General features: G+C 40.3%; 1 protein-coding gene across 4 annotated transcripts in view; it reads left to right on the top strand.

Annotated features, from left to right (window-relative positions):
• Positions 1 to 12,091, top strand: part of NEDD4L (NEDD4 like E3 ubiquitin protein ligase) — a 220,275-nt gene that overhangs the window by 156,862 nt on the left and 51,322 nt on the right. For 2 of the 4 annotated variants that reach the window (XM_069468357.1, XM_069468358.1), the window contains exons 9-12: positions 4,649 to 4,781; positions 5,933 to 6,109; positions 8,470 to 8,544; positions 10,133 to 10,192. In XM_069468357.1, coding sequence (XP_069324458.1) covers positions 4,649 to 4,781; positions 5,933 to 6,109; positions 8,470 to 8,544; positions 10,133 to 10,192 — 445 coding nt within the window. The remainder of the gene's footprint in view (positions 1 to 4,648; positions 4,782 to 5,932; positions 6,110 to 8,469; positions 8,545 to 10,132; positions 10,193 to 12,091) is intronic. The other 2 variants (XM_069468360.1, XM_069468359.1) reach the window with 1 other exon arrangement.

Genomic DNA, 12,091 nt, shown 5'->3' with positions numbered 1-12,091 from the left:
TCTAAACAGCCTGGGAAAGAAATACCTGAAAAGGTAGACTCTGTGCTGACCTCTGCAAAAAAGCAACAGCAACCCACAAAGGAAGAAATACTAATAGCTAATTCATATATGGAAACGTGTTCAACTTTGTTAATAAGTATCATGCAGATTTAAAGTCTTTATTTTTTAGAACAAATGGGGGATAACTGCAGCTTTCTCTACCACAGTTGTGAAACTCTAATGAGGGAAGACACTTTATCCATCTTTCTAAATATACTACCTTTGTGATGGTTTCATCGATGTCCTTATCCCCACACTCATCACGATGTACACATTAAATATGTACCGCTTTTTATGGGTCAGACCTCAATAAAGTTGTTTTAAAAAAAGATAACCATCGTTGGAGGCATCATCCTGAAGAACCAAACTAAAAAGATAAAACTTGGGCAGGGCACGATGGCTCATGCCTGTAATCCCAGCACTTTGGGAGGCTGAGGCAAGGAGAATCGCTTGAGGCTGCAAGTTTGAGGCTGCAGTGAGCTATGATCGCACCACTGTACCAGCCTGGGCGACAGAACCAGAGCCTGTCTCTAAAAAAAAAAAAGATAGTATAACTTTTGGGATGCTGGCTCATCCTCAGCCCAGAAACAACAAGGGGAAAATGTAGTTCTTAATCCAAGTTCAGGTTCACATGTAGTTTAGGGAGAAGTCAATGGCATGACTGTCCTCATCAGTGAGGCAACAATGCCAAAGGGAGAGGCTGAGCCAGGAAGGACGTCAGCAGAGCTCAGTGGAACGCAAGGAGTGACTCCTTTTCAATGGGCGTGACTTCTAGAAAGCGAGAGAGAGGGAAAAGAGTTTCCATAACAAACCTCTTCATCCCATGTGAACTGTTTATGAATTTGGGCCCCTGCTTTCTTCTGAACTTTATTTGCCTTGGCCAGAAGCCCTTGGTCCTCCCAGATTTATTTTTGAGAATTGTTTGAATTCAAAACTAATTTGTTTCGCAATTCAGTATTTACAGAACGCTAAATAAAGCACCCTTTGGAGGAAAATTAATACTGTCAGGAAGTATTTTTATTAAAAGGCTCTATCTGCTGAGAATCGGATGGTGATAACCATGAGCTAAGCAAAGAATTAAGACTGTCTTGGTGATTCATTCTGACCCAGTTTGCTACAGTCTTGTGCCCCACAGTTTGGCCTACTGAAAATGGGGTTTTGTTTTGTCTTGGACTTCCGGTTACTCTCAGGACATTCGTACGAGGTCCTTGTTCATCCTGGTCCCTTCCCAGACACGCCACCCACAGGCGTAAGCATGCAGTTCATTGCGTGGTCCCACCTTGCACAGTTCTCCTTGCTTTCTCTTGTTCCCGAGTCCTGTGAACATGGTAATACTCCTTCCCCCCAAAATAAAAAACAAAAACCTAGCGCACACCCCTCCTCCTGGCTAACTCAGCAAGGAGCCTTCCCCTGGATGTGCGTCCGTCCGCACCTCTGCCCAGGTCTCTCCCCGCCTGCCCTGGAGCACAGAATATTCTAATTGCCTTTTGGGCTGGGACCCTGCTTTCTTGTTTATGTATCTGCCCCTCCTGCCTGGCACAGAGTAGGAGCTCAACAAAATACATTTCAGACAAATGAAGGACTGAAAATGAGCCCTTTCTGAAACCACATGGTTTAGTGAACTGCCTGGGCCAGGTTTGGGCCTAGGCTCCGAATTTGAGGTCAGAGGGTAACCCTGGAAGAGCTCCAGCCCTCTCAAGTCTGGTGGTGACTTTTAGAACACCTCTAGTTTTAGATTTGTCCTTATCTCTTTAAGTGTAACCTGCAAACTTTTTACTGTAAAAAGCACAATTTTCAAAAAATAAGCTGAAGAAATTATGACATTCTGTAAATGAAGATGAAGTTGTTAAACACTTTTTTTAATCCTTTTTATTATGAAGCACTCTGTGTATCTTCTTCTGACTTAGTAATTTAATCGTATCTGGACAACTCCGGTCATCATTACCCTAATACATTGGGAGTATAAATGACTGGACACACTGGCTTCAGTTGGCACTGAACTTGATTTCTTGATAAACTGATGGTTTTTTTTAATTATTTGTGTATTTCCCATGAAAATCAAATGAAGAATGTATATGTGAAATTATATACCTGAAGAAAAATTGAAGTAGCCACTTCTTCAATTATCTCCTTGCCCCCAGTAAAATAATTTGTCTTGTTTTAGTTTGTCAGCTCAGAAATATTTTAAAATGGTCATCTTCCCATTAGCGCGCTGCGATCTTGATCTTCTGGGCACAAGGGATCCTCCGACCTCAGCCTCCTGAGTAGCTGGGACTACTGGCTGGTCTCGAACCCCTAACCTCAAGTGATTGATTCCCTGGCCTTTGCCTCCAGTGCTGGGATTACAGACTTGAGCCACTGGGCCCAACTCCCATTAGTGACTATTTAAACTTCTAGTCAGTTTTAACAACTCTTACTTCTTTAATTAAATACAAAAGCCTCCCTTGTGTGAACATTATATTATCACTTAAGACCATAAAAGCTCCGGGTTGGAATTTCAAAATCAGAGGTAGCTGCTTAGGCTGTTTAGTTGTTTCTGCTTCACACTGGTTACTAATTATTTGAGCATGTTGTATAAGGAAGATAGACATAATTAATTTTAAACATACCTTCTTTTTTTCTCATCCTCCTAGAGTAATGGAATTTTATATACTTCTAAAGGATGTGAGATGCAGACATAGTAACATCAAAGCTTTATTCTTCTCAGCCTATCAGAAGTCATTGTTAAAATTCAAGTAATACAATATTAAGCACCTCATGTAGGACCCCACACACAGTAGGTCTGCAAAGGTTAGTCCCCTCAGTGTTGACCGAATAAAAGCCATGACCGACATTTTAAGGGAAGATTTCAAATTTTGATGAAACTCTCGGATATAAAATATTTTCAAGTGAGGCTGATGATTATAAAGTGAAATTGCTTTCATCCTTAATTAAAAGTGTTACAGGGCACCGAACAGCATCTTCTGCCTTCTTAGGCACTACTGAAATGGTTTACGTATTTCATAAATGTGTTCCGATCATTTTCCTTCCAAGTTTCATCCTGTTCTGTAATAACGTATAGTTTTTATAATCATTGTATGCTTAAGAATTGAATGTCATAAAAAGGACTACAGTAGCAACATAGAATCGCAAATACAATATTACGTCTTTCTAACATTTCCAACAAAGTGCCATTTTTAATCATTCTGTTTTTGTGGTTTCAGAAGTTTTATTAGTATACTTGTACATCCCTTTGTTTTATTTTCTCTATGGCCATAGTTAATGTCAGTTTTTCTGAAGACACCTCTATTCTTGTACTATTTTAATCGTTATAGTTTAATACAACGTAAGATATGTAGAATATATATTTCTGTTAGAGTACAAAACTTTGTATGGGATGTGCAGATACAACAACACTTCATTGATTGAGACTTTAATAAGGAATTATAATTTAAACGTGGATTAAATGGAAGCTAACCTTCACACTATTGCCTTTACTAATACAGTTAATAGGATAAAGAAATAAACAATTTTGGAAACTGGTGTTAAAGAGTCACCTATTTATTTGCAAAGCAAGGCTGTCACTTGTAGACTGTTCGCTACTACAGGAGCCTAGCAGGTTCTGTATTAGGACGATAGTGTAAGTTTGAGAATGTGTTAGAAAACTTTAAAATCTATTTTGTAGAAAGAGTCTATAATAAAAGCTCTTGATTAATACTATATTTAATCTGAAACAATACTTACAATTATTTTGAGATATTAACTTTCAACATAACTATTGTTAACTGAATATGGTGTCTTATTGAAAGTATACCTGGGAGTTTTCTCTGAAAAACATTTTGGCATTTAAACTTCTACCATAAAAGCCTCGAGTGTTATTTCCCCGAAATATGACTATCTGTAATTGACAGCAAAAAAGTTTTCAAGATCAAATTGATGCTTTCATGTCCTGAATTTTGAGCATCGTATAACAAAAAATAGGGTATGATGTTGTGGTCTTCTTCAAATCCCAGTTGACTTGGGAAGTTATCTCATGATGTTTATTTGAGTTTTTAAAAGTAGATTAAGGTAGGAAATGCAATGTCATGATTCAGTCAAAATGAAAGAAAAAGCAGCTGAAAAATGTTCTTGTTGGATCAGGAGGACCTCCCTGTGGATACCAGCTTTGCGTTTGTACCGTTTGTAGGCTTTGGTCAATTGTGGATGACCAAAAGTAGCTGCCTTGTGATTACCAGGCCTTAGGAGGGTGGGGACTGACTGGCTGTGGTGTGACCTTGCCTGTCACCTCTCCTTGCAGAGGCCTCATTTGTCACTGTGGCAGATGGGCGGAGAACTTTGATTTCTGTTCTTTCTAAAATACTAAAGTATGTTTTGAAATATTTGCCTGAAGGATGTTCAAAATGTTATAACTGATGCATTTAAAAACCGCATTTATTTGACTCAAATGGACCTTGCACTACGCTTAAGCCGAGATACGGTGGAAAAGTTCTCGTACTCAGTGGCCAGCTGGTGGTTAGTGTCAGGCGCAGACATTTTCTGGGGGGTGGGCCCTTAGTGAGCACCGGGCTGTCCTGAAGGGCTGGTTCTCAAGCGCTTCTCCTCTTCTTCCCCCGCACCTGTGCACGCTCAGGGACGTGGCCTCGGAGTCGGACAACAACATCAGGCAGATCAACCAGGAGGCGGCCCACAGGCGCTTCCGCTCACGCAGGCACATCAGCGAGGACTTGGAGCCCGAGCCCTCGGAAGGCGGTGATGTCCTCGAGGTACAACGTCCCCAAGTGCTGCCAAACCCTGCAGCTCTTTCTTTCCATGTTCTCCAGGTTGATTTCATGTGGCAATTTCTTCTCTCAGTAAATGTTGTCAAGAACGTAAAGATGATGATCTCACAGTGAATTGATTACCATCTGGATGTTAATTAATTTAGAAAGTGCTTACAAAAGCCATGTTTGATTGAGTACATATGACTCTACATTATTGCAAAAATGAATAACATTATTTTTAGTATGAAAATCTTAAGATATTTTCACTTGGTAATTTATTTTTCCCCAGAGTCTATAACCATATCTCATTAAGTGATAACATGGGGTGTCATATTTGCATAATTAAATGAGCCCTATAACTTGTTTCGGTATTATATACAAACATTTATGGAGTTGTTTTGGCACCTTAAAAGAGATTTATTACCAAGAAAATACAAATTTGGGTGAATAGAAATGTTTGTAATTTTCCCTTGAAATGGTTATAGTAAATGACTGAAAAAAAGTATGAGTTAAACAGCAGATTAGCAATAATATATTCACTTCTATGCTGTGTTATCATCTCTGTTGACGTACTAGAAATCCATTCTTTACAGACATTGTGTTCAGAAAATGATCATTCACTAATGTTGCAGTGATCAAAATCAGGAAAGCAAAATTAATGATTCCATAATAAATTCACTATACGTTACTTTACTCCAGTATTTAATTATAGCTTGTGGCATCTGTGCTGCCTTCATTGTGAATCTTTAGCAGTTGGAGTAAAAGAGAATCCATGAAAATCATTTATAAACTCCCAAGAAGGTTTTTTAGCCCATGCGTAGTAGCAAGTGCGGGAAGCAGTCACTGCGCAGAGAGGTGGTTTTACTAATATAAGGCGGTTAAGGGCGCAGCCTCCGGAGCCAGGCTGCTCGGTGCCCAGCGTGGCCTTGCCACTTTCTGGCTGTTCCTTTGGGCAAGTTACTCTCTGTGCTGCAGTCTCCTCATCTGTTAGTTGGCATAGTTGTCACATCTTCCTCGTGATTATTGTAAAGATTGTGTGCCTCGTAAGTGCAGTAGACGTTAATTATAGCTGTCATAATGGTTATTGTTGCATGTGTTTGTTGGGGAGGAAGTGGGTGGATCTCCATTGACCTCAGTGTCTCGTTCCCTGCAAGCCTTGGGAGACCATTTCAGAGGAAGTGAATCTCGCGGGAGACTCTCTCGGGCTGGCTCTGCCCCCACCGCCCGCCTCCCCGGTGTCTCGGACCAGCCCTCAGGAGCTGTCAGAGGAGCTGAGCAGAAGGCTTCAGATCACTCCGGACTCCAATGGGGAACAGTTCAGCTCTTTGATTGTAAGTAGTGACCTTGTGTGAAAGAAAAACTAAGCCATATTTTAGCAGTTTTTGTTGCTTTAGGAGAATCTTGTATGCAAATAACAACCCAGGGTCTTCAGTTCCCAGTTAACTCTGACATTTTCCAAAGTTAGTCCTTCCCTAGAAGAGGAAGGACTGTACTAAAATTAGCCCAAGCAGGTGAGACTCTTTCTTGATTTGGAAGGCAGCTATGCCCACCCTATACCACTAACAATCTTTCTTGGTTTATAAAGAACCCAAAGGAGTAGATTCCATGACTTCTATTATTATTAGCTTGAACCTTGTAGAATTTCTTTCCCAGCCAAAAGTCTTATAAAAATAGTTCTTTCATAACAAAGCTACTATTTCACGGTAGAAATTAAGAGCCATCAGGCCTCCTAATCAGTGCTCTTAAGCCATACTCTGCATGCTTTGTCATTCCCAGTTCACACATGAGGGCTGGCATTCAAGTGGCCCATCCAAGACGAGGTTCGAATGGGAGATAGAAGACATCTAAGTCCCAGAGTATGAACCCTTAAGAAAGGTTGTGAAATTGTGACACTGACATCAAGGTAGCATTTGAACTTGGGTTCTCAACCATCATAGAAATACACAGAAGCTTCAGATGGGACAGAGCCCCAGTGAGAAGCAGCAGAATCAGCAATAAAGACCTGCATGTTTGACAATACAAGACTGTGCAGAAATGGCCCAAAGAAAACTCCTGCTTGTGCATAGAATTAAGAGCAAATGCAATCTCAGTGTTTCTCAAGAAATTGAACTTAAACATGTACTATAGTAAATACGATAGTCACTCCACTGACAATGGCATCCTAGAAAAAATAGCAATTGTTATGACCATGTCAAATGTGAGTGATAGGAGGACTGCATGAAGTGTGAAAGCAAGTAAGTACTCACAAAGTTGTTACTCCTTCGAATATGGTGTTTTTATTTTTAAAGACACCATGGGGCCCTCTTACGTGAGTTGTAGTGATTACTCAGTTAATGTGAATGGTGATTAAAATTCTGCGAATATTTTTCAAAAAGAGAAATGCCACTGACATGAAAATTGAGTATTAGATAGTATAAAAGAGATTGCATATATGGAATATTTGAATTGGTAAAACTATTGCTGTGGAAACAACTTACTCAAGGAAGCCATATATTTAAAACCTATAAACACAAGGAAGTACCACAGAAGCCATAGCAATTAGACACCTTTAGTCAACCAAGTGAAAAACATTGTAATTTTCTTCAGCAGTAAGTTAGCATTTCTAGTTATTTGTATGGGGAGCTCCTGCATTTAATTATTCTAGACTCATGAAATAGCCCTAAGACCCACGTGCAATATTGTGCTATTTCCACATTGTGTAACTATTAAATGAGAGCGTCGACTATGGGACTCTTCTCCAGTTTCACTTTATCCAGGTCACTCCAAATTCAAGGACAATAGCACGAACTTGTGCTAAAGAGAGACTCCATCACACAAACCAGCGTAGGGAGGCGTGGATTGTCCTCTGACCCCACCACAGAGTCTTTCCTGGACTTTATCCCATTTTATTTACCATTGCAAAATATTAAAAATTAGCAAATGCTACAAACCTGTACCATTCATTGATGAATCTGCTGATAGGAGACACAGCTTCTGTGTGTGACCTACTGCTGATCTTTGTTCATAATCTGTTAGGCTTTATTTAACCACATAGACTAATACCAACAAGTGGGGGAATGTTATACATTACACACTAGATTGTTTTTTTTTTTAGATTGATGTCACTGTTTTCACTCATTGCTATCCTTATTACTTGAACTCCATTCAGAAGCTAAAATTATAAATACCTGATCTTTCAGAAGTAGGACAAAATGATAACTGAGGTCCTCTGGACGTGGAATCCAACTGATTATCTTTGTCAGTGGTGATAGTCAGTGTTTAGTAGCCACATATCACTGTTTCTTCCTCTTTTTTTCCTCTGTTCCTATCACATTAGAATTTACCCAGAGATTGCCTCCCACGGCACAATTCAGGGCTGCTCACTCCTGGTTTCTGTCTACAAAGCAGCACCAGTGCATTGCAGGGCCCTGCTGAGTCTCCTTTCCGAAAGTTTGGGTCTACTTCTGTCATTTTGGCCACTAATTCTAAGGACCAATCAAAATTCCAGTCTCCTTAAAACACCGTGAAAATTAAAGCGGAAGGTGGTTTGACTTTTTAAAGGATGCTCTCCCTGTTGTGAAAAGATGTTTCACTTAGTTTCCTCCCAGTGTTGAAGAGGGCGCGTGGGATTGAGTGATGTATTTGTGAAACCAGTGAAACCTGCTTCTGAGAGTCTGTTTCTTGTTGCTTCCTGTCTTTTCCTCCCCTTCAGCAGAGGGAGCCCTCCTCGAGGTTGAGGTCGTGCAGCGTCACCGACGCGGTTGCAGAACAGGCCCACCTGCCACCGGTAACCTACGCTAATTTCCAGTCGTCATTTGGCTTTTTCGGCACTTACGTAAAATCATCTGGGCTGCTGTGAAAAGAGTTTTTCCTGTGCAAATCCATTTACCATATAAATGAGACATTGTCAAATTTCCTAGCAAATTGCCCGAGAAGAGTGGATTTCCAATACAAAGAATTGTCATTGCCACCAAAGTCTCTAAAATGCTAGAACTTCCATTGCTTTAGTTTTTCACCCAAATTTATACCAGTTTTGATGTGCTTACGTAAACTACTTGGTACATTAATAATTCCTTGTACTTTACCCGGTTCCTGTATCTGTGCTCCAGTGATTGTCCTCTGAAAACACAGTGAATACACTGAATGCCTTTAAACAGGAAGAACTCTTCCGGGTGGCTGATCAAATGTTCCTTTCCATACCAATGACCTAAACTCCTAACTCCACAAAGCCTCTGCACCTTCCCTTTAAAGGCAGCTCTACTGACCAAAGAATTAGCTATAGTTTTTTCCAACTCTTCCATCATTTTAATAGCTGTCAGCAAATTTACAAGTATAAGGGATGTAATAACATCCAATATAGAGAGACACAAATATTCACATTGGAAGGCAGACCAGAACTGCCTTGGGACATGTTTAATGTACACAGTAAAAATAAGAAATTTTATATAAGTTTGTTTCTTTTGGAGGTGAAAATGTTATGTGGTTTTGATGTGTTCAATTTGATGTTTGACCTTGACCAGTGTTTTTTATTGCTACAAAGCGATCATTTTTGTGAACAATACTTTATTATGTATGACTTTGAGGGGGGAAAAGTGCAGTTAAGGTTTTTGAAATCACAATGTCTTCCCTCTAGTATACATTTTTGCTTGGCTTCAGAGGATATTCTCGCTTAAGTTTTAGTTTTTTATGTTTAAAAAATGAATTAATGAGTATACTAGTCAGGTAAATAGATTTAATTGTGACTTACCCCAGATAAACTGATAAGTAATAAGCTTGGCAAGAGCGTCCTTTCTGGGATGGTTTCAGTACAGGCCCCCCCAGAACAGAACAATCAGCTGAGGGGGGCGGGATCCTTTTCAACCTGATGATTCGGTGATTTTCCTTGAATGAATGGCACTTTCTCTCTTTTTCAAAATCGACATCAATTTTATTTGCCAAAGCTCACTTTCCTGGAAACTGATGATTCCTCCTTTTTCCTCATACTCTGTGATGCTGTCAACTCACTGATCACCAGTGGCCTCTCGAGTTTTGAGTGTGGCAGATGTAATGTGCTAATTGTTTGACAGTGGGGTCAAAACCAGGCCGGTTTTCCATTTTTTCTCTAATAGGACATCTCACTTTGTGGAGATGTCATTTTTCACCCAGATCCAGGATGCGGCCTCAGCTGCCTCGGGGTGGCTTCAGGGTGTCCTTGTTTGGGGGCGGGTTATGCTTCCTCTCTGCTACTGGTCATCAGTGACTGCCCAGCTCGGTTGGGACAGGGTGGATTTCTCGTGTCACTTGCCTTTCCACACTGCCCCCGCAGTGACTCCTGATTCAGTAAGCCATGGGCCATCCCCCAAGTGCATTTCACTGATGTGAGTTGTCATTTACAGCCCAGTGCCCCAACTAGGAGAGCACGGTCATCAACTGTCACAGGTGGTGAGGAGACAACGGTAATGACACTTACTTTATCAGACATTCAGGACAAAAGTGGGGGCAGTTGTAATATTTTGTGTGATGGTGAATATTTGTTCTCTTTTTAAAAATAAGACCAGCCTCTTTGTACTGCAGATCTGCACATGTTTCTTATTTTAAACTTCTCAATTTGAGATTGTTCAAAGGTACTAGGTAAACTAGAATGATTTGCAGTCCCATGTAATTTTATTAGGAATACTGGCAGGCCTTAGTTAAGTGTGTTTAATTTGACCGTTTAGCATATATCTTTGCCTTTCAATGTTTGTATTCCGGATAAGCTTTTCCTTTTTTATTAGAATGCTTGGTTAAAATAATTTGGTTGTAAGATAATGAGAGAAGCCACAAGAATCACATGAGGTTGTATGTGTGATTCCCAGTTGTGCACAGAGCTGTTCTCTCCCGTATCTGCACGCCACATTTCTAACAGGGGATTAGACTCTCTGTGTCTGTTGTGAACCAGTGACCTTTCTCTGCCACCAGGGGCTCTACGCACAGAAATGAACAAGTGTTCATACAATTCTGGGGTGGGAAGCATAATTATGATATTTACGTGGTCTAGAAATACTGGTGTTTCTCCAAACCCAACTATCCTATTATTCTTATGTGCTATTTTGAATAATTTATAGCATTCACATTTGAGAGTAACTTATATTTGACTGTGTATTTTAATTGACTGTTTTCTTCTTGATCCCTAAAGCCAGGCTAGCTTCTGGTCTATGCTTTGAGCTGCCATAGCTATTTGAAGAATTTCCTTATCGTTTCACCTTTGTTGTGTTTGCCATAACTGCTCATTACTTGTGAATAACTTTAACTACATATACAATTGCTGATTATCTGGAGGTTGGTGATTTACAGGAACGATTTAGTTACATTGTTAGAATTTAATGCTCAGTATTGTACAGAGGAGAATCAAATTGGCAGTCAGTGCCAATCAGCTCAGTTTAAGGTATTGAACTACGGTGGCCTATGTGAAATTCATGTGTTGGGTGAGCCAGCCTCCAGAAAAGTTCAAGCAGTTCTAAATGAACTAGCATATTTCCTACTGTGCATTAGTAATTTCTGTGGGAGCAGCAGAGCTGCAAGGTAGGCAAGATCATTTCATGAAATAATTTCAGTAGAATTCAGTGCTGATGAATATCCTCTCTTTATCACCTGTTCTTGCATTTTATTGGCCTTGCAGCCTGCTTTTAGCTTTTGAGTGCTGTGATATCTGATGTAGTAAGTGAAGGATAAATCAATTATCGTAGTGCCAGGCTCTGTGGTCAGAGAGTACCTGGCAGGACCAGGTGCTCTATCTGAAAGAGATCCCACGTGGCTCTTGAGACCACACTTTTCTTGGCTTCTTGCTTATACTCTCCCTCCCCATCGATGAGTTAAAATGTGGGTTTGCTTTCTTTTTTGATTTTTCAAGACTTGGCCATAGGTGCTCCTACTCTCATGAATTGCTTTCTCTGTACCTAGATAGGTTTGAAAGGATCACATCTGTTTCTCTTCTCCTGTGTCCTGAATGTTTCTCTTCCATATCCTTCGTCATGGACGCCCTTGACCTTCTCTTTTCCAGCTCTCTCTTAACACGGCTTCTGCTTCTGTGACACCCTCTCCCTTTCCTCTGCATATCACCCCTGCTGGAACTACCCTGGGATGTATCATCTCACTCCCCCCCCACAGCCCCCCACCCCGTGCTCTCACAAGCATACATGTGTATACACATGTGCATATGTTGTGCCGCTTCCTTCTATTTTAGAAAATTTGGATGTCATGGACAATTATTCAGCAACTTGATTTTTTTTTTAATTTATGGCCATTCTTCTGGGACATATGAATAATACATAATGTTCAGTGATGTGAATGTACCACCATTTATATAATTTTTCCAT

The sequence above is a fragment of the Eulemur rufifrons genome, chromosome 5, assembly GCF_041146395.1.
Source record: "Eulemur rufifrons isolate Redbay chromosome 5, OSU_ERuf_1, whole genome shotgun sequence".
Taxonomy (NCBI): domain Eukaryota; kingdom Metazoa; phylum Chordata; class Mammalia; order Primates; family Lemuridae; genus Eulemur; species Eulemur rufifrons.
This window is presented reverse-complemented; position numbering and strand designations above follow the sequence as displayed.